Source organism: Drosophila tropicalis, unplaced genomic scaffold (assembly GCF_018151085.1).
Source record: "Drosophila tropicalis isolate 14030-0801.00 unplaced genomic scaffold, ASM1815108v1 contig_443, whole genome shotgun sequence".
Lineage (NCBI taxonomy): Eukaryota > Metazoa > Arthropoda > Insecta > Diptera > Drosophilidae > Drosophila > Drosophila tropicalis.
Window position 1 is genome coordinate 5,354,752 of NW_027172907.1, and position 23,737 is coordinate 5,378,488.

General features: G+C 38.7%; 5 protein-coding genes across 6 annotated transcripts in view; 3 read left to right on the plus strand and 2 right to left on the minus strand.

Annotated features, from left to right (window-relative positions):
• The first annotated feature begins 3,024 nt into the window (after nt 1-3,024).
• On the plus strand, nt 3,025-3,525 carry LOC137574197 (larval/pupal cuticle protein H1C). The gene has a single exon (XM_068286362.1). It carries the CDS (start codon nt 3,025-3,027, stop codon nt 3,523-3,525), a length of 501 nt encoding a protein of 166 aa, XP_068142463.1.
• Nucleotides 3,526-6,041: 2,516 nt separating this feature from the next.
• Nucleotides 6,042-7,506, plus strand: LOC137574190 (carboxypeptidase B1). The gene is made up of 2 exons (XM_068286353.1): nt 6,042-6,740; nt 6,800-7,506. The coding sequence occupies exons 1-2, from the start codon at nt 6,160-6,162 to the stop codon at nt 7,203-7,205; spliced, it is 987 nt and encodes a 328-aa protein (XP_068142454.1). The 5' UTR covers nt 6,042-6,159; the 3' UTR covers nt 7,206-7,506.
• Nucleotides 7,507-9,093: 1,587 nt separating this feature from the next.
• Nucleotides 9,094-12,071, plus strand: Cyp4d8 (Cytochrome P450 4d8). Of its 2 annotated transcripts, none has more exons than XM_068286342.1 (4): nt 9,094-9,271; nt 10,535-10,988; nt 11,046-11,612; nt 11,681-11,848. In XM_068286342.1, the coding sequence occupies exons 1-4, from the start codon at nt 9,115-9,117 to the stop codon at nt 11,697-11,699; spliced, it is 1,197 nt and encodes a 398-aa protein (XP_068142443.1). In that variant the 5' UTR covers nt 9,094-9,114; the 3' UTR covers nt 11,700-11,848. The 2 variants fall into 2 exon arrangements, with proteins under 2 accessions (XP_068142443.1, XP_068142442.1); XM_068286341.1 differs by having other exon boundaries at nt 9,095-9,271; nt 11,046-11,608; nt 11,681-12,071.
• A 2-nt stretch (nt 12,072-12,073) lies between these two features.
• On the minus strand, nt 12,074-13,681 carry Cyp316a1 (Cytochrome P450 316a1). The gene is made up of 4 exons (XM_068286348.1): nt 13,525-13,681; nt 13,048-13,477; nt 12,457-12,977; nt 12,074-12,402 (listed from the first exon to the last, which is right to left on the minus strand). The coding sequence occupies exons 1-4, from the start codon at nt 13,679-13,681 to the stop codon at nt 12,074-12,076; spliced, it is 1,437 nt and encodes a 478-aa protein (XP_068142449.1).
• Nucleotides 13,682-15,352: 1,671 nt separating this feature from the next.
• Tsp66A (Tetraspanin 66A) overlaps nt 15,353-23,737 on the minus strand; it is a 28,080-nt gene continuing 19,695 nt past the window's right edge. The window contains exons 4-5 of the mRNA XM_068286142.1: nt 15,608-15,678; nt 15,353-15,432 (exon numbers count right to left, since the gene is read on the minus strand). Coding sequence (XP_068142243.1) covers nt 15,646-15,678 — 33 coding nt within the window. The 3' untranslated portion in view covers nt 15,353-15,432; nt 15,608-15,645. The remainder of the gene's footprint in view (nt 15,433-15,607; nt 15,679-23,737) is intronic.

The following is a 23,737-nucleotide window of genomic DNA, read 5'->3' on the forward strand; positions in this document are numbered from 1 at the left end:
TACGACAAAACGTTAAAATTACAAAACATTGCACAGCACACTCACACACACACACACCCACATACAAACCATGGAAGTAGTCAAGAGTATTACGTTATGCTTAATATGGCATACTAAATGAATAGATATTAAAAAAGGTAAGGGATCCATGATCCTCATAACGAACTGAGTTTAAACTTAGTCCGAATCTGAGGTTTAGTAATTTAGGTGAAAATAGATTAGGCTACTTTTGGTATAAGCCAATTGATCCCTCTTCTGATGCGTCCCTGCATAGAACTCGAGTACGTGAACAAGTAAGAGTTGGTCTACGATACTTAACGAATTGACCAGAACAGAACAGAACAGAGCACAAAACACAGCATAGAACGGAATAAAAAGAAACAACCAGAAAAGCCAAAGCTAGAAAAGAAGTCGTAAAGTTTTAGTTGCATTCTGGCGTCTTCGTTTTCGTCTTTGACTTTTAATTTATGTTTCAATTCCAATTAGCCAACGAGGCGCGGGCTTTTATGCGAATGGAGTGCAAGCGTCTTACTCCCCCCCCATTCTTCCCTCCTACCCTAATTCTCCCTGACGATTCTCTTTGGTAATTGACTTTCGGCCTGGACTGGGGTCAGGCCTGGCCCTGACGCGTCATTTGTAATTGTATACCAGAGAGAGAGAGAGAGAGAGAGAGAGAGAGAGAGAGAGAGAGAGAGAGAGAGAGAGAGAGAGAGAGAGAGAGAGAGAGAGAGAGTGGTGGGTACGGGAGGTGGTATTCAGGATGTACAAGGACCAAATGCAGCTAATTGAAGTTCAAATTGCCGATGATATTGTTGTTGCTAGTGCAAAATGAGGGGCTCTAAAAAGAAACCGTTGAAATGTTAAGCACTCACATGTGATTCCTGTCTGTTCAATAAAAATTAAAGATGAGAATGATGAAGACCAAGACCAAGCCCAAAAAGAAAACGATTTTAAGCCAATTCAGAGCACAGACAGAGCACCCCACACACACAAACACAAACACATACACATACACAATCATCTGGACGATTGTAAGGCAAAACGGAAATAAAATCAAGCATAAATGCCATAATACAATTTATGGGCCAAATTTCATAAGAACCATAATGGACACACACCCACACACACACACTCAAACAGTCTCACCCTGAGTCGCCCTGTCTTCACCCTCACCTCATACATGGTATATACATATACATATGTATGTTGCCCGTGAAGCAAACAAAGGTGACTCTTGTTGTCGGTTGACTTCAAGTTGGACTGAAACTCAACTCGAAATCGACGTATCCGTAATCACATTTCATGCCGTAGAGAACTTGATGCTATTTATGTGTCATTTTCATTGCGCAAAAACTTTTTCTTTTTTTTTTTTTTTGCAACAGTCAAGACAACAATGTCCTCCACTCCAGCTTTGGATAAGTCGGACATGGACACAACCCCGCCTACCTACCACTTACCACACCCATAGTTCCACTCTCCATTTCTCTTTTGCTGTTTCTTTGCCAAGTTAACAACATTTGCTTTACGTTTGCCAATTGCATTATAACTCAATTGTAGCTGAGCGATTTTTATGGACATGAAAAGCTGAATGAGATCGAAAACGAAATCGACAACGACCATAACGACAACGAGTCAACTTCAACTCCAAGTGTTGGTCTTGGCCCATTGAAAAGTCAGCAGCAGCAGCAGCAGAACAGGAAGTAACTTTACTTCGAAATTGATCAAACGAATGGTTACACAAGTGCAAAAATCTACACTCAACAAAAATCATAGCCCTCCCCCTCCCCCATCGTTTCTCTACTGTTTTTTTGTCTTGTATATTGTTAGTTTCTTTATTTTCTTTGGCAAAAATTTCACAATAATCTGTTATAGACGAATTGAAATTTTGTCATTTGCAAATAAATAACTCTACAAAGTGTTGAAATTATTATGAGCCTGCAGCTGGTACACATACTTTTTTATGTAGTGTATAAGTGTATACCCTTTAACGCTGAAATCTATACTACAAAAAAGTTCTAGGATCGAATCGGATCGGTTTTTCCGTAATGCTCATAAAATGCTATTCCACAGATTTAATTTTTAACTTTTAACAGTTTATAGTTTTGTTTTAATTAGTTTATTCCTGAATAAGAAAGGGAAACTCATTAGCCGAAGGCCATTGATTGCGAGTGTTGACAAGTGAATAGATTTTAACAGAGTAAAGTTACGAGTTCAAATTATCATTTCTGGTTAATAAAACGACAAAGTGTCTGCCATTGTTGACCCACAATGCGTGATGAGGATGGATAGCGTGTACTTGAAAAAAAGGCTTGAGAAAGAGAGACAGGGAGAATAACAAACGGGAAACTGAAAAAATGCATTAACAATTTTCCTTTTTCATCGACTTTAATGCATCTCCAATGGGCCATAAATTGTGTTGGCTGTATGTATGTTGTTGTTTTTATTTTGTTTTTTGGGCATACCTTGCACTTGATGGCACTTCAGAGTCGACATCAGCATCATCATCATCATTGTCGTCATTATAATCATTTTCATCGTCGCAGCAGCAACCCAATCATCCATTGAAAGTGGAGCAAGTGCGGCGACCTGCTCAGACCAGCTTATGTAATATGCCATGCCAATAATGAATGTATGTCTAGGCATAAATATGGACACTTACAAGTAGGTCAGCCACGCCCTCGCCCTAGCCCTCTAATGGACAGTCAGACAGTCTGACAGACAGGTAAGCCACTTGCTGTCACGTTGAATTTCGGAGCAATTGTAAAATTGATTTGCCACGATCAAAGAGATAGAGAAATGGATAACTGAAAGTCACGCAAAAGCCAATCGCATTAAGCGAAACGGGTTTATTTCGACTAGATTGCGGGCGGCTCTCTGCGTCGGTGTTAGATTCGACCCTACTTATAATAGATCTGGCCAAATCTAAATGAATATACTTATATGTATATATATATGCCTTGGCAGAGACTCAAACAGCAACAGTTGTCGCATTACCCTCAAAGTATCAACTTCAATTTCAATAACATGGCTAACCAAATCCTTGGAATTTCGGCTTCAATCCTAGTTCTATTGTTGGTACCAACCGCCTGGGCTGGTATTATTGCCCAACCGGCATCTGGCATTAGTTATCTGAATGACGAACACGCTGTGGCCCACACCCACCAGGATGTGATTCGAAATTTCGATGGTACTGTCTCACACTATACCAAGTCTGTGGCCACACCCTACTCTCAAGTTCATAAGCAGGACACAAGGATTAGCAATAATGTGTATCAGCCGGCCATTGCCAAGACTTTGACCTATGCAGCACCAGCTCCAGCTCCAGTTGCAGTCCATCATCAACCCACTCTCTTCACTCAGGCCCCAGCGCCAGTAAGCCACAGTCCAGCAGCAGTCTATCAGCAGCAGTATGGCCATATTCCATCACCAATTGTTAGCCACCAGCCAGCTATTGTTCATTATTCGCCAGCGGAGGCTGTTTCCCATATGACTTTCGATGGCTTTGGCACACATTGGGGCTACTAAGCGACATTGTTATTCATTTCTACAAAATGTTATTTAATCTGCATTTAATAAACTGTTTTTTTTTTTCGACTATATACAAATTTGCGACTGTTTAATATTATTCTTATCATCTTTCATTTCTTAATCAATTTGCACCGAAACCCTTAGACTATTTAAGAGTCACCCTAATCAAATTATGCCCATAAATGTGATTAGAACTGCAATTTCTATCGGCAGAGACTGCAAAAAAGAATTCGCAAAGGTAAAAGTTAAATTTTCTTCTTTCATATTGGCATGATTTAATAGAATTAACACAAAGAAAGGCATTAAGCATAATCTTGGCCACGTTTTTTCACTCACGTCTCAATTTTTCGGGTGTTCTTGGCTGCGTAAACAAATCATAAAAAAATCCACACAAAGTGCACTACAAATAGCCCCAAGTACGACATTAGCTTGATTCCTTGGCATTGGTCTTCCCTTGCTTTAGTGGATTTGGTTTTGGTTTGCCTTTGGTTTGGGTTACGTGATTTGTGCAGCGCCAACTTAAAAGTCGGACATGAACGGCTACGTGACTTGCATGGCCAAAAGTGGTCCAAGCAAGGAGCCGCAGGAAGCAGCCACTGAGAATGAAGAAACAGAACTCGAGAGCAACTGGGCGCACTTTATGAACTAATCTCATTTTTTTTCTTCTCTGCTTCATCCTTTTTGGTGTGTTTTTTCTTGTTCTTTTGTCGTTATAAATTATGCACATTGACAACTGTGTTAGGGTCCAATCTAGAAATTGAAATCAAATTTGTGCAGCCTCATTAATTTCGCCCAAAGAAAGAAACCTCTCAAAAGTCAATAGTCGAAATTTTGAATTGCTCAGGGCCGCAACAGACAGTTTTTCATTTTAGTTTAAACTACATTTCCATAGACCTTAGACCTTAGACAACTCCATTAGTGTCACAGTCCAGCCCTGTGCAATATATCTGCTCAATGGGCAAATCAAAAGAATTTCCTTTGCTATTTTCTTTCACTCATAATTTGCATAAATGATAGCTTCATTAGATTGGCTATCATTTTAATGACCAAACTGATTATATGGAAAAGAATAAAAAAGGAAAGGGAAAAATATCAAAAAAAGAAACTGGCTCTTGGTGATGAAATTTTCTTCGTAATATTTATCTCTTTTTTGCCAGTGAAAAAGTAGTTTTGCCAGTCAAATGTGACTAAAGGCAACAATTTGCAAGAAATGAAGCCATAAACTTGGCTTAAATGCAACACAGTCCCTCAGTCCATGACTTCTGCCTGTCCCTTACCCTTAGCCAACTTCCACCCACTTGAGTGCAAAAAGGCGCAATGATAAAATATTTGCCCGAGACCAAGGCAACTAAATTGTTGGCTAAAAGTTGAAAAGAAGAAACACTGAAAGAAGGATGAGAATGATGATGATGGTGATAATGATGATGATGAAGAAGTAAGGCCGTACTGGAACTGTTTTTGTTTTGCTTCTGTTGGTTCGTGGCTAAAGTTTAGTGGCAATGGCATCACAAGCAAGACCAGAACCAACACAAGGACCACGACCACGACCAGGATGAGGATGAGAGTACGAGGATGCCGTCAAAAGGAAGTTAGCAAAATAAAAATGCAAAATGCCCACTAAGACGTATTTATCAACATAATTACATTTTTTAATGGCTTTTTAAACCGCAAAATGGCAAAGCCGTAAAATGAGATAAAAACTAGTGCGTATAAAAATGAAAAATAAAAAACCCTGAAACCAGTCGGTGTTGAGCTTGCTTTTAAGTGTGTTGAACTTTTTAATACCCTTTTGTCTCAACATTGTATTCAAACAATGTATCGACATCCTTGGTAATTTTTCCTTTTCTGTTTTAAATTAAAACATTCAAATTTCCAAATTTAGGGTTAATAATCAGTGAGATGGATCTTGACTTTTAAGAAGAACTTTTTGACTGACTGAATGGAACATTTAATGTTTCTTTACATAAATTGATTATCCTTTTCCTACATATAAACACGATCTCACGATGATCAACAATGTTTGAATATTGATTTTATATATAAGAATAAACTGTTGATAGCATTCGCATATGCCCTATTTCGAAATAGAGAATCAAAATGATAGAAAAGAAATAGTTGCAAGGTTGTTGGACACTTTTGCCCTGGGCTATTTTTCCTCTATTCACCAACTCATCATTAGTATCCAACGAGACCGATCAAACAGAATATAATCAGAAATTTGGATTTTTGCCAGAAATTGTCGAGATTTCGTGTCTCGAATATGGAATAATAAACATATGTATGTATTTCGTATATTATACATTTCTCTCTCTTTCTCTTATTCTCTCTCTTTATGTGTCTCGGATTGTTTGATATTTATTCTCATTTGTTGTTTATTCAATTATTAGGTGTCTTATCACAATGTTCGCTGTGTGCAAACTAAATCTGCTCTTGCGTGTTTGAATAGAATGTTAGTAGCGACTTGTTAATCGGTCTAACAACATGTTTCTGAAAAGTTTTGCTACTATCCTTCTACAAGCTATAGCATTAATCATTGTTATTGTTCAAATCGATGCTTTTCCACCAATCCGCAACGATGAAGTTCCTAAACCAAGGTTGCTTTTGGATAAATATCAAAGCTATGACGATGTAATGGAGTTTTTGGAGGTTGTAGGAAAGTACTATTTTCCATGGGTGTCGCTCGTCGATGTGGGCCGATCCTATGAGAATCGCCATCTAAAGACCATTGTCATATCCAACAGCGATGGCCGAAATGGAAAGAATGTTATTCTCCTAGATGCAGGCTTACATGCCCGAGAATGGATAACACCAGCTGTAGCCCTCTATGTGGTGGATCAACTGCTGGGTGAATTCGAAGAGAATGCCCATCTGTTGAAGGATTACGACTGGATCATATTGCCATTGGCTAATCCAGATGGCTATGAATACTCAAGGAATGCCGACAAAATGTGGCGAAATACCCGTTCGCCAAACACAGAAGATTGTTTTGGTACAAATCTGAATCGCAATTTTGATGTACACTGGAGTAAGGGCTATATCGAAATGCTTGATCCGTGTAGTGAACATTACGCCGGCAGTAAACCCTTCTCTGAGATCGAAGCAATTGCCATTCGTGATTTAATGCTGGATTTGGTGCGCACTGGGCAAGGGAAAATGTATTTATCATTGCATTCACACAACGAATCGATATACTATCCATGGGTCTATGAAGGGTAAGTAAAACCGAATTTTCGCGTTTCTGTGTTAAAAGTAATTCTCAATTTTTCCTCAGTATACAAAGAAAAAATCATCAGGATCTTCATGAGATAGCTGACCATGGAGCGAAAGCAATGCAAGGCGCTTACCAGACAGATTTTAAGGCCAGACAAGGTCATCAATATGGGACAATTGGTGGCACTAGCCTCGACTATGCCTACAAAATAGGAATACCTTTGCCCTTCGTTCTCGAATTGTCTGGCAGGGAACACGGTTTTTTTCCTCCACCAGAATATATAGAAACTTTGGTCAAAGAGTCATGGGCAGGCATACGAGCCATGGCCGAAAAGGCCATAGAAAAATATCCTTTAAATGATCAAACGAATCAACAGCAACAACAAGACAAATCAGCGGCAAGCAGTTTATTATCTACCTCAATCTATATAATTATTGTATGTGTGGTTCAATTTGTACTTATATAAGGAATTCTGTAAACAATCAGGTTGATCGCGAAACTGGTTTTCAATTGTTCAACCTCCGACTAAAGACTAAATGCATTTTGTTAAACTCGTTTGTGGCATGGCAATTGAACCTTCACATTGACTTTGCCCCTCAAGTCAAGTTGAACGCAAATTTCCTATTCTAAGCAAATGCCTGTGAATATTTATATTATATTTTATATAGATATAAATAATATACGAGACATTGATTGAATGAGACTAATTGAAGAGAAAAAAAAGTATTAACTCTTTGGAACTCTCGAAGAAAAGTAGATCTAAATATTCAATGTCTAATAATAAACCAAAACAATTAACAAAGTGAACTTTGTTTTTGCTGCACAGGGCAGAGAAAGAATTGCAATAATATTTATACACATATAAGTGTATATATAAATCGTTTAATATATGTACATTCTTTAATATGTTCTCTATGATAGAGATATTCAATGCGATTGCATTTCTGTGCATCATTTATATCAATTTGTGTGGCCATTCGATGCCTTAAACAAAATATCAGTTTTCTCGTATCGTTTTTTGTTTTTCTTTTTTTTTTTTTTTTTTGTGGATAAATTTATATATTTAAAAACAAAAAATCTTCAACTCTTTCTCACACACTGCATTTGGTCACGTGGTTTGGTTTGTTTCGTCCAATATCACTTTTTTTCTCTTTCTTTTTTATATCTCTTGTTCGTTCTCTCACTCTCATGGAATTGTATTACTCACATCACGCATACGACTTGTTGTCCATTGTCCATGGTCCCTTATCCGTTCGGCTGGCTTGTTTGCACTGAATATGGCAACGTGACTTGATTCTCCTGCTGGTTGTATGGTGGGTCTGTTGGATGGTCGGTCGGTTGGTTGGTTGGTTGGTTGGTTGGGCATTGTCTGATACATTTCACATGCTGCAATTAATACAACAAATTGCATTTTTAATATGCAAAATTAATGTGGAAAATCTTTTTTGAGCCATGCAATGGCGCAGCATGGCATGAAAACCAAAACAAAAAACGAGAAAAAAACATACATACATACATATACATACATATGTATATCCAAGCATTTATTTATAACAGTCATTGTGAAAATTGAAAATGCTCATTGCGTCTACAATTAAAAACACTTTTCGTGTGTGTTTCGAGAGCCATCACACATTCACATACTTATGTGCATTTATTTTTGCATAGTGACCACCATTCGTGCCATTTAAAATAATAAAATGGCATTACAAAGTCAAAGTTGCCTGACCTGCCCCTGCGGACCCAACCGACCAGAAGGAAGCTACTGTTAATTAGTTTTTTCAAAGACAGTTACTCTCTGGACTGCCTTTGCCTCCTCCATGCCAATCCATCCATCTATCTATCCATGTCCAACTGGTTGCACGGATCCTTTTTGTATCCCATCATCACCAGCATCATCATCATCATCATCATCATCATCATCATCATCGGGGCAAATGTTTTAATTTCCGCACGAGTGTCTCTAACGGAAATTACTTAAAAAAAATATAAAGGAGAAAAGTTACACCCAGCATCAATGAATGGGCGATGTCTCCTCCCCTCTCCAAGCTCTCCTTGCGAAAAATAGCCAACTCGAACTGTGTTATCGCCGGTGGATTAAAAACAATTAATAAACAAGCACTCTCGCTCTCTCAAAATAGACCGATTAGCAATGCAAAAATTCACATTTGTGCTATATTTGTATTCTCATAGAAAACTTGCATGCATACATACACACATGATTAATATAGAAATAATCTGGAATAGCACAATTACGATAAGAAAATATCTCTGCACTGACCGCTGACAGCCAGTTCGTCAGTCAGAACGACAGACCTACTAACGGACTGTCTAACCATTGGCAGAAGCTTAAGTAAAAACTTTCAGTTGCAATCATGCTGCTGTTCGCTATAGTCGCGTTGCTCTTGACAGCCGCCTGGTTCATTCATTATGGTCAGAGGTGGCGGCGCCAGGCGGTGGCCAATCTGCCGGGTCCCTACTGTCCCCCACTTGTGGGTGCCCTGCACATAATGTTCCAAATGAATCCACAGAGTAGGTACATTTTGTTTGGCAACAACAGAAAACAGAATTTAAACCCAACAAACAAACACGGAACATTTAAAATAATCTAATAATTAATGCACAAATCGTGTGTACAATAATTGTAAAAACAAAAACCAAAACAAAAAAACAATAATCAAATTGTGTTCCACACAATTAAACCGGCCAAAGGACATAATTGTTATAATCAGTGGAATTATGAACAAATCAATTAGCCTACGTAAAATTATGGCTTTAGTAATTCAATTTAGCCATTTCGTTAGCCGATCACTAGAAATGCAACAACTGCATTTACACACACATGTAATATAAGAAGTAAAATCAATTTCAAATGACTCACAAACAGTTGTGGCCGTTACGACGTTAACAATTGCATAACTCGTTCCACTTGAACTGGTTTTTTGTTATTTTTTTTTCATATACTATATTGCAGTGATGAAATGTATGCATCATAATGATTATTATTTACCTTTGACCATACAAACGTTGTATACTTTGTAAGGTTACCAAGAAATTTCTTAAAGCAAACTTGACAAAAATCAAATTTGTCATTACTTTCCTTAGACTAGATCAAAAAGTGCAAGTGATTCTCACCACTTGGTAATGGCAAGTTATAAAAGTCTAAAACTGCTAAAATGAATTGTATTTCTGGCCAAATTGCTTATACATGTATTTACGAAAATAAATTGGATTTTAAACTCTCAGCGATTGGAGCACAGCTTAATTGAAACCGTTCAAAGATTCCACCATCAAATCACAAATAATCGAGAAGGACAATAAATAATGAAAAGCTGAATGAAAATGAAATTTGCAGAATTTACAAAACATTATTTTCAAGAGATTGATGAGTGTTTTGTAAACGAAAGATAATTGAATAATTTGCTTTTTGTGTTTAATCTTAATACCTGTAACCTTTACACTTTGGTCTAGAGTATAGACAACCATATCCATATCGGTTTTCTAGGTTCCAAGCGAGACTCTCAGGAAAATTTGTTCTCATTGAGTAAACTTCAATGGAAGTTTTGGGCTTTGAAATATTATTGTTGCTTTTTGTTCTAATCAAGATACAAATATTTTTTTATAGCCATTCATTCATAGTTATCGGGGATCATAATAATGTCTCAAAGACTGATTATCATTGTGTTTGTGTGTGTGTGTGTGTAAAATATATGGCTAATCTTAACAACACTCTCGTTTATGACACGATTATCAATTGGCGAACCACTTACCTGCCTCTATTTTTTTTACCGATAGATTTCTTTGAAGTAGGTCGTGAGCAAGTCAGAAAAATGGGTGCCCTTCAACGTGTTTGGGTATTTAATCGATTGCTTATAATTAGTGCCGACAATGAGATGAATGAGCAGATACTAAGCAGCCAGGAACATTTGGTCAAGCACCCTGTATATAAGGTATTGGGTCAATGGCTGGGCAATGGTTTACTACTCAGCGATGGCAAAGTTTGGCATCAACGTCGCAAAATCATAACGCCGACATTTCACTTTGCCATATTAGAGCAATTTGTAGAGGTTTTCGATAGCCAATCGAATACGTGTATAAATCGCCTAAACCAACGGGCCAATGGAGAAGTGTTCGATGTCTATTCGTATATATGTCTGGCCGCCTTGGATATTATTGCCGAAACGGCAATGGGCACTAAAGTGGATGCCCAGAAGAACGAAGGCACACCCTATGCCAATGCAGTTAACGAGTGAGTTCTGCCGAATCATCTTAGAAACTATATTTTAGGTTTGCTTCTATTTCGCAGATGCACTGCCTTGTTGAGTTGGCGTTTCATATCGGTTTATCTGCAAAATGAGTTTCTTTTTACGCTAACCCATCCGCACTTAAAGTGGCGGCAAATGCGAATGATTCGCACCATGCATGAATATACCATCAATGTGATAAAACAGCGTCGCGAAGCATTGGAGGAGCACCTGAAGAATAAAAGTCCAGAGCAGGTTAACGACGATGATGTCGGCACGAAGCGGCGTATGGCCCTGTTGGATGTCTTACTCCAGTCAACTATTGACGGACGACCACTGTCAAATGATGAGATACGCGAAGAGGTCGATACCTTTATGTTTGAAGGTCATGACACAACCACCAGTGCCATATCCTTTTGTCTGACAGCCATTTCCCGACATCCTGCGGTCCAGGCGAAACTTCTAAACGAGATTCATGAGGTATTGGGGAAGGATCGTAATCGCCCCATCACCATAAGAGATTTGAATGAGCTCAAGTATATGGAATGTGTAATCAAAGAATCGTTGCGCATGTATCCATCGGTGCCCTTGGTGGGACGCATACTGCAAACGGATTTCAAATACAGTAGGTGACCAAAACACTCTCTAATTGGTGAGATTTTTTTCATTTAAATCATTATTTCTCATTTTCTTGTAGGCCATTCAAAGTACGGTGATGGTATTCTGCCAGCTGGTTCCGAGGTAATCTTAGGAATTTATGGATTACAAAATTCATCAGAGAATTATCCCGAGCCGGATCGATTTATGCCAGAACGTCACGAGTCTGTATCCACTGATCGTGGATCAGCGTTTACTTATATACCCTTCAGTGCTGGGCCACGTAATTGTATTGGTCAGAAATTTGCCCAACTCGAGATGAAAACGATGATTGCCAAAATTGTGCGAGAATTTGAACTATTGCCAATGGGTGAACCGGTCAAATGCATCCTTAATATTGTATTGCGCTCTAGCACTGGATTCCAGTTGGGCATACGCAAGAGAAATGCATAAAAGTTGACTTAAAATATATATATTTTCCTTAATTTTTATTTCAACGCTCTTTCAATGCTAATTGAAAACCATTTCGTGAGCCGAGTATCAACTGTAGATCAAGTTGCAGAGCATCACCAAAGGGTAAAAATTCAAATTTTTCTAAAATGGGAGCCAACAGGGATTTGATTAACGACACTGTAAATTGCCTGGCCGGACATGAACGCGGTCCGAGGCCAAAGCTAAGTAGTTCAGGAGGATTCTCGAGAAAACGTTCGGGCTGAAAGTGTTCGGCCTTTAATTGAAGTTCTTCATTGCGTTGCATCTCGAACAGATTGATATAGATTTCAGCTCCAGCTGGAAGATTTCCATTGCCCACCACCGAATGAGCTGAATGAGAGGAAAATTAATTTTTGTTTCGACATTGGATTGAAGTCAATTAACTGTAGGGGAAATCCGTAGACAACTCTCGTCCCAAAATCACTTGAGGAGGATAGAGACGCAGAGTTTCCATTATGACTGACTCTAGAAATGGCAAACGCTGCAGATCCCAACCAGCAGAGTCTCTGGCCTTCTTAATCTCTTCCAGGCAACGCATTTGGACACTCGGATGACGAGCAATCATGACAAGAGCAAAACAAATTGTTGTACTGCACAATAAATAGCCGAAATAATTGCAAGTATTCAACTCGCCGCAGATTTCCTTCTCTGTGTGATCTCCCTGTAGAAGTAGACTGTCCAACAGGGATTGATGATATTTTGCATCGATTGTGTAACAATTGGCTTTGGTTTGCTCTTGCATTTGCCATTGAAGCCTGTTCTGATTGATCAACTGCATATGATTGGCATTGAGTTGTTTAATTAGACGCTTTTGACGTCGCCTCATAAAGGGACAAGTTAGCCAAAAGGTAAACCGATTAGCTGATTGAGCGCTAAGAAAACGCTGGCGATAAAGCTCACTCAAACTAGAAATATACACAGAGCAGAGGGAGTTGGCGAATAAAACAGGCAACTTTCTTTTGTTGGATTGTTTACCTTTTCAATGCCACAGTATAATCCTCAGTGGGCCTGACACCGCAAGTTATCATGACCATTAGATCCATTACAAGAGGTGAGACAACATCCCAGACATTAAATACCTCTCGATTGGCCATCTCAGTGAACTTCAGTTCGAATTGAACTGCCTGATAACGACTTAATTCCAGCAATCGCATTAAATTTTGCTGCTCGAATAGTTTGCTCAACAACTGATGACGTTGTGGCCATTCATCTTTTCTGCACATTAGTATCCCCCCGTCAAGCCAATCTTGCATCAGTTCATTGCCAGTTTCCAAATATTGTTCATGATGCAGCAATTGGTGGGCCAACTCTCGATCAGCCACTGGTATGAAAAGACGATGGAAAACCCAGCAGCGACTAAATTTTCCATATTTCGCCAAATATGTTGAGCTGCGGTGAAAGAAATCTATTTAGGCATAGGAAAAATCATCTCTCAATTGGCCAAGCACCAACTTTTTGGTGTCAACAGTAGCAATTTGTGCATGGATCCCAGCAATGGCCAAGTGAAGGGACCCTTGAGATTCTTAATCGTTTTACGCTGTCTACGCGTTTTCAAAAAATTAATGGCCGATGCCACACAGAAGCACACAAACATGCTCGTCAAGATCATTTTGGCAACTAAATTTCAATTTTCTTTCTAATATGGGCTAGGTATAACTACGCTTGGGGTAAAGATTACGTTTAATTATTTATAAATAAAAGTGTACCTCATAATCTTCAAGTGTTTTGCCTTTATGGCTGGTCAATATTCATCCATAAATAATTCTTTCTTTCTTTCTTAATCAGATGAATGTTTGTTATTTCTCTTCCTGGCAACATGTTCCACATGCGTTCCACAAAATGTGTTTCTTAGCAACATGTTGCTAGCAGAAAATGTTGCCAACCTATTACATACACTAAATTTGTTCATTGAGTTTTTCCCAACAAAAATTGGGCAGCAAGACAGAAAATTTTGATTGTCTTTGCTGAGAAACAAAATGTTTACAATATTCAAGGGAATATTATTTAAATGATTTGTTTTTTCTCTCACTCTTCCTCTGTCTCTTTTTCGCTCCCCAAGTATCTTCATTTTAATATAAGTCACCATATATGTATGTATAGAATTGAACCAATTATCCATTATCCCAGCAGCAGAAGAAGAAGAACATGTATACACATTGCGCGTTAACAAGTCACTTGATTGGCCAAGACGAAAATTGCCAATGCCCAGTGGAGGGAGGGACGGTTGGCTGGTCGACTGAATGGATAGATGGATGGAGTATGCGCCATCTGATGGCAACATCTCTACAGAGATACACAGATACAAATGGGAATGAAAATGCCATGAAGGGCAAGGGGCAAGCGCCATGGGGGCATAGACAAAGCCAGAAGGTCACATTTCCGTCTTTCTTTACATTTTTTTTTGTTAATAAATATTTAAACACTTACCTAACATTTATTGCTGCTGCTGCTAAGAAGGAAGAAGAAAATCATTTCAAAACTATTAAACTAACCAAATTGGGGGCACAAATTGTGGTGTAATGGATGGGGAAAAGAGGAGGTAGTAGACCATGGAGATCCATTCCCACTTGGCCAGAGGCATTATGCCAAACACACACACACACACATACACATTTAAATAGTAAAGCAGCTGTTGTCCTGCCAAATAACAAACAAATCTTTTGTGCTCATAGAGAGTTTTCTGTTTCGTTTTGCGGTTGTTGGGGTCAGCTCCAACGTTCGACGTTCCACCGGCGGACGACGAGAAGGGAGGACGTTGTAAGAGTTGGTCAACCCTTTTAAGAGTTGAACTGTCAAAAGTACATTTGCCTTGGTTACGCCACAGAAAGATATCCTTGAAGCATGTAATGACAATATCAGAGAACATCTTTTTCCCAACTCCTCACCTCCCTCCTCGCCCACATTCTGGCCCATCTTTGCCCTGCGGTGCTCTTGGGATTTTGTTGGGGGGTTTGTTGTTTGCCGCGTTGATGAAACTTTAATGACACACACACACTCGCACACACACAGCAGACCAAAAAAGGGCCATGTGTCCATTTCCATTTCCATCTCAAAGAATAATTCAAGCTTCACATTTTGTTCTGTTTTGTATTTCATTTCATTTGAAATTTTTTGAAGCTTATTCCTCTAATGGCAGCTAATGAAGGTTCTTTTGGTTCTCCCAGGTTGCTCGTAATACCTTAACTTACCTTACATATACCTCTGGTTAAATGTACATACATATTTGCAATTCATATGTACATATACGTCAATGTCATGAACAAGTTGAATGGCTGCCGCCGCCGCCAGGGTGCAATGGCCAACACCAAAAGCACATCGTGTCCAGCTCCATCTCCATCTCCGTTTCCATCACCGTCTCCACTTTGCGTTGCAAGTAACGCGTATGCAAATTAACAAAACAAAACCAAATGACAATAAAAAGAGCAAAACAACAAAATCCAATGACAGCGACAATGAAAACTAAAGGGGGAACCACAAAAGATACGCAAAAAACCTCAACAAAAAACTGGACAACAAATCCTTTCACAAGGCCTACCGCCAAATATGCAGAAGGCACTGCTGCAACACTCGACACTAGGCACTCGGTATTCGGTAGGTCGCCGTTCGCTGGACAAAAATTAAAACATAGACATAAAAACAATTTACATTTCCATTGTTTCCTTTTGTAGCTACAAGTGGACGAAAGTAACAAAAAACAACAGATAGATGTGCATGAATGGTGGATATGGGGTTAGAGATGGGGGGATACATGCATAGACGCTTATAAATTGCAAATGCAGTCGGTCAGCCGGCAAGTTAGAGACAGCAAAAGACACATGAGTAACACAACAGAAGGAGAAAAAAAGGACCAGCAAAAACGAAAGAAAAAACGAAAAAACGAAAGAGAAAGGGGAAATGGATACGGCATATGAAGATGGAGCGATGGAGCTGTCCTTGTTGGTAACATTTTGCATGAAATACCCATAAAAATGATATGCACATCAACACTACCGTTTCAGCGTTTGCTACGAATATCCTTTTTCCTTTGCCTTAAGGCAACATGTAAACACGGCGGGCAAAAGTCAATATAGAAAAAGAGCCATATACACATATTTTTTCCATTAGGTATACTGAACTACTTTTTTCCTTTATGAATTGATTTATACTTCTTGTAATTCTTTTAAATAAGATGTTGGGTTTACCAAAAAAACAAAGGGAATGTAAAATTAAATTCTACAAGTAAATCCACCTAGAAATTTAAAGCTAATAGAGAAATAGAAATAGTTATTGGGCCATAACGAGACACAAAAGTATTTCGGATATTCCTTTTTTGAAAGCCTTCTGAAAAGTTAGGGAACATTTGTATGTCTTTTTTGTCAAGCTACAGAAACAAACTAAACCAACAATAAAAGTTAAAAATAAGTTAATATTTTTCAATAATCTCGAAGAACAACTTGTTGTTAAAGGAATGAAGGTTTTTTATTTGATTTCTTAACCAACGTTAGGTTCCAGAATAGATATAATAGGTCGTAAGTCATTTTTGTCTACATTAAGCTGTAGATTGTTTTGGAAGAGTAACTAGTTTAATTTGGATAGATACCTATTTAATTTCGGTGAATGCTGCTAAAAGGTTGCCATCAGTCACTAGCTTAAGTCAACCCACAACCCTGAATCGCCCTTCTTCCGATGTTATCTCCCTAGCTCTATTTTCCCATAACCATTCCGAGCTCATTATGACATTGACTTTTGGCATACTTTTTCTGGCTGGCATATTAATTCCCAGTTGTCATATGTCACACTCTTGTCTACCAGGGCCGTATGTTTGGGGGTAAAAACCCCTCATGCTTAAAAGAATAAGACCGTTTGCCTAGACAAATGTTGCTTTCAAGTCGCTTAGTTGGCTAGTTCAAAACAAAAACCCCTCAATAATAATTTAGACTACGCCTTTGTGACTGACTGTGTGTAATAATATGAGCTGATGAGCTGATGCGTTATGATTACTGTCAGCAGCAGGCAAGTCAACTCTATGAATAAGCAGCAGTTTCTGCTTCTGGTGTTATTCTCTTATACTCTTGCCCTTTGCTTTTACTTACTTATGTCCTTATGGGCTTATGACGCCGCTTTTCGCCCCTGCCCCTCTCCTATCACTCTCCTGTGTGTGTGTGTCTCTGTGACTTATGTGACTTGAGGTGCCCCCGCAGCGCAACCCAACGCAGCGCAGCGCAGCAACTTTGACTTTGTGACAATTTATCACAGCCAATTTAACCACTTAAGTGTGAAAAACGTTCAGCAGAGAAGAGCCCAAAGTATACACATGTATATATATATAAATTCAGATTCACAAAGTGATATAAAAGAAAAATATGAAATGGTAAAACAACTTTGGAGAAACCTTCTTCAATATATATTGCCACATTGGCGGCATTCAACACCCAACATTGGCCACTCAATAAGCTCGTAGTGCTGCGTGGCTGAATACTGAAGTGCCTGTCCCTCCGAATGTCCTTTCGTCTCAGCCAGCCAGCCAGCCTGCCTGCATGCCCGCCTCTTTGCAACGTTGCACTGCCGGCATTTATTTGTTTACAATCTGTTTGCAAAAGCTGCCGCAAGGCTTAAAAATCTGCATTTGCATTTAAAGCGATGCTGCCCAACTACACATATCGTCATATATACGAGGGCAGTTTGATGATTAAATAAATTACTTTGTTTTAAAACTAATTTGCCAATATCTTTCCCCTCTGTGTTTCTGTCTTTAACTTTATGCGGTTGTAGTTCGGAACTAGTTTTATCCTTACAATAGTGAATAGTTTTCTGCAGATGCGAAATCGTTCGATGCAAACAACCTATTCAACTTTGACCTTTCCTTAAAATGTTTCATTTTAATAGCTGTGACTTACATACATATACTATGTAATGATGACTATAGTCATTTCATGCCAAAAACCAAGGAATATTGTTCAATCTTGGATAAATAAATTGTTTAACTGAACAATAATACTGTTTATTGTCGTGTTCAATTACTTTACAATCTACCATCGTGAAGAGTGTGTGTGTGTGTGTGTAGACATGTAGATGTGAAATTGTTTTAATTGAAAAAGACAGAACACACAGTTGCAGTTGTGACTAGTTGTGGACTGAAAAGAGCAGAAGTAGTATATGGGATTTGTGCATTGCCATTGATTTTTATGCAAATCGACAAGTGAATCATTTAATTTTTCATATTCTCCAATCAATGAGTTGGGAAAATTAACGAAAACTTTTCCAATTTTCATATTTGATGGAAAATGCTTGTCAAGCTAGGCTATTTTTCATTTGAATAAATTTAAAGTACATCAAATATTATGAATAAAGACCCTTGAGGTAAATGTTGGTTAATCGTTTTAGAATTCTTCAAGATTATTCAGCTCTTGAGTTTCGATTGGGCTATTTGTTTATATTTAACATTCGTTTCATTGTAAGTATATATACATATATGGAATATATATGCAAAGATTTTATACAAAAATACAAGCTTATGTATAGTATGTATTTTATCCTTAATGCTGGGTCAGGCCAATTCAGTTAGGCAACAGCTCGACTGAAATCGGCTTTCAGCAGCTCAAACACATACAGGCACTAATACACACAATACACGCACGACACACACACACACACACACACACACACACATAAAAGTGCAAACTCATGTTTTGTTTGACAAAATCTGTATAAACCCAAAGAGTAAATGCCATGGCAAAGGGAGATGGAGTTAGAGCTGCAGCTAAAGCTGGAGCCGGAAAAGCAGCAGCAATCAAACGAGCTCAGAAGCTTCCACTCATGAGTCGGCTTTTGCAAGAGGAAAGTGTGAGTTTGTGGGCGAAAGAATGGGTGGATGGTTGGTTGGATGTGAGTTAGAAATAGGTGTGTGTGTGTGTGTGTGCGTTAAATGGATTGGCAACAGCTGTGGGCCAGTCTGACTTACCCACTTAACCAAAATGATGGAATTGGCCTCTATCAATGATGCTCCTTCTGCTGCTTGGCAAAAATGAGCAAGAGGGTGAGGGTGAGAATGCACCCCCCAAAATGGACACGTGTTGCTCTTGGTAGCACTCACACAATTTTCCCACTCATTAAAAATTTGCATAATTACATCGCGAGTTGCTGTTGCTGTGGCGCTTCTCTCCCACAAAGCCCACTGCCTCCCGTCCCCCCACTCATTAACGCGCGCTTTGAAGTAGACGAAGGATGTAGAGAAGATAGACCCTCTCGAGTTTGGGGGACTCTGTTTATAACCTGCAGCCAAATGGCGGCAGTTTTGTTAATTTATGTGCACAAAAGTAAATGAGCCTTTCATGACACTCAAGAGCCCCCCGCTCTGTGTGCCCAAAGCTGGGAACTGGGATTGGGAAGCTCTCTAAACGGGTCTGCGCTCGCTGTCGTGCGAATTTGTTGAATTATAAATGCATGGAAATTAAAAACAATTACACTAAATTACATTTCATACCGCAAAAAAAAAAAACACACATAAACAAATAAACTCTGCATAACGTGATGCTAATCCCTTAAGCCAACCCGATCAACCACTCCCACTCCTTCCTATGGTGAGCAAGAGAGAGAGAGAGAGTTAAATGAAGGGATGTACAGAGGAAATGCCATCAATTTGCATTTGCATTTGGCTCATTAGCGACACGATCCGATCGATGGACAACCTATTATTTATGATTAACCATTTGCGGAGAAGTACAAACCGAGGGTCACTTGAACAATTAATCCATATGAGTGCCTGCACTTGATACCAATTAGTTTCATGGCACATCTCCTAGTTAGCCCTTGATATTTATTGGGCCAACAACCAACCACGAGGCGACATCGCGCGCATTTGGCATTTGACAAAATATTGCGGTTTTCACTTCTGGGCCCGAACCAAAGCCAAACAACATTTATGCCATAAGCTTGAAATGCAGCGAAACTTTCCCCTCGTCGTGTGTGTGTGCCTTTTTTTTCTTCTTGTTTTTATAGCATATATTTTATTTATTTAAAATATTTTCACTTCCATATTTTCCCATAAAAATAATTAAATGTCAACAGTATTAAAAACAATGAGAGGCCATCGAAATAAATAAGCTGCAAATGCAAAAATGGCCAAATAAGCAAATTTGTCATATAACAAGATATGTATGTACATACATATATATAGGATATAATTCTAATAAAAGATTTTGCACAGAATTATATTCACAAATTTCAAACATTTAAGAAAAACTAATGAAAATGTTTTATTTTCAAGAGTGAAAATCTGAAGTAAGAAAATTAAACTAACTATGACTGTTGAGAGTTAATGAAAATTTCATTTAAATAGACATTAATTAACATATGAAGATAAATACATATATATTGAGAATATATTTAAGAACGACTGACCAATTCAATATCAAAACAAACCATCGGAAAAAAAGAAAAAAAAAACTTTGTCAACTTCTTTTTTATTTTTGTGAGTTTTCTTGTAGTCAAATCCGTCGAGTCTGCAGTATTTGTCGTTGTCATTGAAGCAGCTAGGAAATTGCCTGCCTGGCTAAGCCGTAAGTCCAACAAGAAAAATCACTTTTCCACGAGTCAGCCCCAGGATTTGGGCACAAAGGAGACAGTCAGTCACTATTTACAAACGGGGGGGAGGGCGGTTAAAAAGTAGATTTGCTTTCGATTTTCGACTGATTTTTTTTTTGTTTAATATGCCAAACACAATTTGACTTTTATTCAATATGCAAAAGATACACATCACAATTTGTTGTTTGTTTTTAGGAACTTTTTAATCTTGCTAAAGGTTTTTTTTTTCTATCATCGCTCTTTAAGCGACTGGAGATTGGAGTGGAGTGAAATGGAGTGGCTTGGTGTGGATTGGGTTTAGGGAAGATGTAAGAAAAAGTTCACGTGCTGGGCGCGCTCTGAGCAAATAGCATTAACTTTTCGCTAGTACCCCCACACAACATAAAAGATGTTGTGGCTAGATTTATGTTGGCAGTTTTACAGTTATTTGAAGCAATACCTAAAGACAGTATCCACACCCATTACAGAGACACACACACACACACACACACAGAGAAGGCAAGAGAAACAACAGTAACAGCTACTTAAGCCAACGTTGAGTAAACTTTTTCAACTATTAAAGTATTAAGTCCAAAGAGTGGACGAAAGAGATCTTTCCTTCTGTAAATGCACAAAAACAATGCAACTAGGCCAGCATCCCAGGCTCCTGCAGTGGAAAAACTTTGTCTTTCGACTGGTTGGTCGGTGTCTACTTATGCGCCATGCTTAACACTTTTTTTCGTGTTGTTTCGTGGGCGAAAGATACTGGGCTTAAGTATATATATTAAGCGTTAGCTACCCCTCAGGCAAAAGTGGGTCAGATTAGAGGAAAAGAGGTGCCACTTCAGCGCAACACACTGTCAATCATAACGTTATGTATTAGAGAGGAGAGCCATCGACTTAAAGATACCTTATCCTAAGCGATTTCGGAAGATAAAGTTTTCACATAGACCAGATCAAGGATTTTAGTTTAGAAATAAAGCTGGAGACTCTGCTTATAGATGAGCTATTAGGACAGGACTATTCCCATTTTCTTAACAGATAAAAATCCTTTACTTTTTTTGGCTTTTCGTGAAGATTTCTTTAGGTTGAATAGATCTAGATATCAAAGAGTCCTTTGGCATTTATTTTTAAGTACTTTCAAGCGGAAAGACTAAAGAATTATTAGTAAAATTCACAGAGTTTTCTAGTTGAAACTAAATAAATATGATTTGTGGGAATCCCATCCACTTGACGCTGCATTTTTTGCTAAGACAACTCTTAACATATTTTGACATATGTATGATAAAGCACAACCACCCCACACACACACACACACACTCACACCCTTTGAAGACTGTCAAACAAAGCAAGAAAGAAAATCTCAAGTTCTCTAGCCGCCCCTCGCTCATCCCTAGTTTTTTTTTTTTGCTTTATATTCCAGATATATGCATTCGTCTCAGCTTTAAATCAATGTTGACAAAACTTTTATTGGATAAGTTTGTTTAACGACAGGCAAAAGAGAAAAAAGTGCCGGGTGAAGGGGATCAAGAAAAAGGACAGGTAAAAACGCACAAAAATAAAAGTTTTTCTCCCCCATTCTTTTTGTTGAAAAATCAAATTGAGCAAAAGTTGATCTTACAAAGAGTCGGCAAGTTTTTGCCAGAGCAGCATCAAAAAGAAACGGACAGAGAGAGAGAAAGAGATGAAACCATTGGACGTGGCAATTTAGTAATTTGATTTGTGCTCAATGTGCGCACAATTGATTAGCCATTCTGCAAGTTCATGAATAACCAGCCAACTCTAGCCCCAGCACTCACTTATGCACCCTGACTTTTAGCTCCTTATACTTATGAGCAAGCGGCACCTACTACTTACCCACTACTTCACTATTCACTGCCACTCCTTGGCGGCAGGTGGCAAGCTTGCCGGCAAGCTGTTATCTAAAGTTTGTGTGCCTGCTGCTTCTGTTCCTGCAGCAAACCACAACTGTTGCCGGAAAGGATTCCGAGCTACCTCTCCCTTTTAACTCACATGGATGCTGCATGCATGCATGTTGCTCGGTGGGGAGCTAGGAAGGATGCCGCAGACTCCTGCTGTTTAATATGCTGTTAAATTGCATTAAATTTTGAAAAGAGTTGGCTTGCGGTTTTCCTGGCTTTCTCTGTTGCCCGTTTGAATGTTGGCTGACTGTTGGCGGCTGCCTGTGGTGCCAGATAAGCGTATTACCATTGCAAATTGCACACTTTGGTGATTTATTTGTTAAGCAAATTAATAACTGAACTGAAGTGAACTGAACTGAACTATGCTGAGCTGAAAACTGAATTGAATTGAATTGAACTGAACTGAGCGAAGCGGAGCTTCAATGTCACACAACAGGTCGACATTAATTGCCTGGCAAATAATTTAAAACTGTTACGAGAGCATGAATATGAAGAAGGCTAACAAACCCACCCGAGCACTCGGCCATTCGTTTTGGTCATTGTACATCCGTTTATATTGCATTTTATTGTGTGGTGTGTGTGTGTGTACATGTATGGCTAAGCTTTTGCACTATGGGCCAAAGATTCAATTAAATACAAGTTTTGGTAATTGATAGTAACCCCCAGATAAGCGACAATTATCCCTCCATTTTTAGTGTTGAGTTTTTTGCACAATATGCAATACTACAATTCGTTTTTAAGAGTCAAAATAAATCGTATTGACTATAATGTCTTGTACTCAACTATTAATTGAGTACACAGCAAAATGATAACATTTTTCCCATAGTGGTTTTGGGAATGGGAGAGGGAATGAAAGAGATGGGGGGTGGTAACTCTTAAATCATTGCCATTGCCATTTGCCGCCTACCCACAGGCGAACAAAATGAAAGCTTGTAGCGCATTTAAAATGCAATAACCGGATTAGATTGTGTTGTTGCCATATCAGCATGTCCTTGTTGTCCGTGTTGTCCTTGTTGCCGTTGTTGTTGTTGTTGCATGTTACTCTGGTATTTATAGAGTTTTAACGCAATCGCAATTTCAGTTGACATTGTGCGCTTTTGGCCATTTGCCATTTTAGCCATTGTTGTTGCTGTTGCTTTTGCTGCTGCTGCTACTGCTGCTGTCGATAGACGTCTACAGGTAGCAGTTAGTAGTTAGTAGTA

Coding starts and splice junctions, on each gene's coding strand:
- LOC137574197 (XM_068286362.1), top strand. CDS start 3,025: ATGGCTAACCAAATCCTTGGAATTTCGGCTTCAATCCTAGTTCTATTG.
- LOC137574190 (XM_068286353.1), top strand. CDS start 6,160: ATGGAGTTTTTGGAGGTTGTAGGAAAGTACTATTTTCCATGGGTGTCG. Junction 6,741..6,799: donor TATCCATGGGTCTATGAAGG/GTAAGTAAAACC, acceptor ATTTTTCCTCAG/TATACAAAGAAAAAATCATC.
- Cyp4d8 (XM_068286341.1), top strand. CDS start 9,115: ATGCTGCTGTTCGCTATAGTCGCGTTGCTCTTGACAGCCGCCTGGTTC. Junction 9,272..10,534: donor GTTCCAAATGAATCCACAGA/GTAGGTACATTT, acceptor TTTTACCGATAG/ATTTCTTTGAAGTAGGTCGT. Junction 11,609..11,680: donor GCAAACGGATTTCAAATACA/GTAGGTGACCAA, acceptor ATTTTCTTGTAG/GCCATTCAAAGTACGGTGAT.
- Cyp316a1 (XM_068286348.1), bottom strand. CDS start 13,681: ATGATCTTGACGAGCATGTTTGTGTGCTTCTGTGTGGCATCGGCCATT. Junction 13,478..13,524: donor GCTACTGTTGACACCAAAAA/GTTGGTGCTTGG, acceptor ATGCCTAAATAG/ATTTCTTTCACCGCAGCTCA. Junction 12,978..13,047: donor TATACTGTGGCATTGAAAAG/GTAAACAATCCA, acceptor GTATATTTCTAG/TTTGAGTGAGCTTTATCGCC.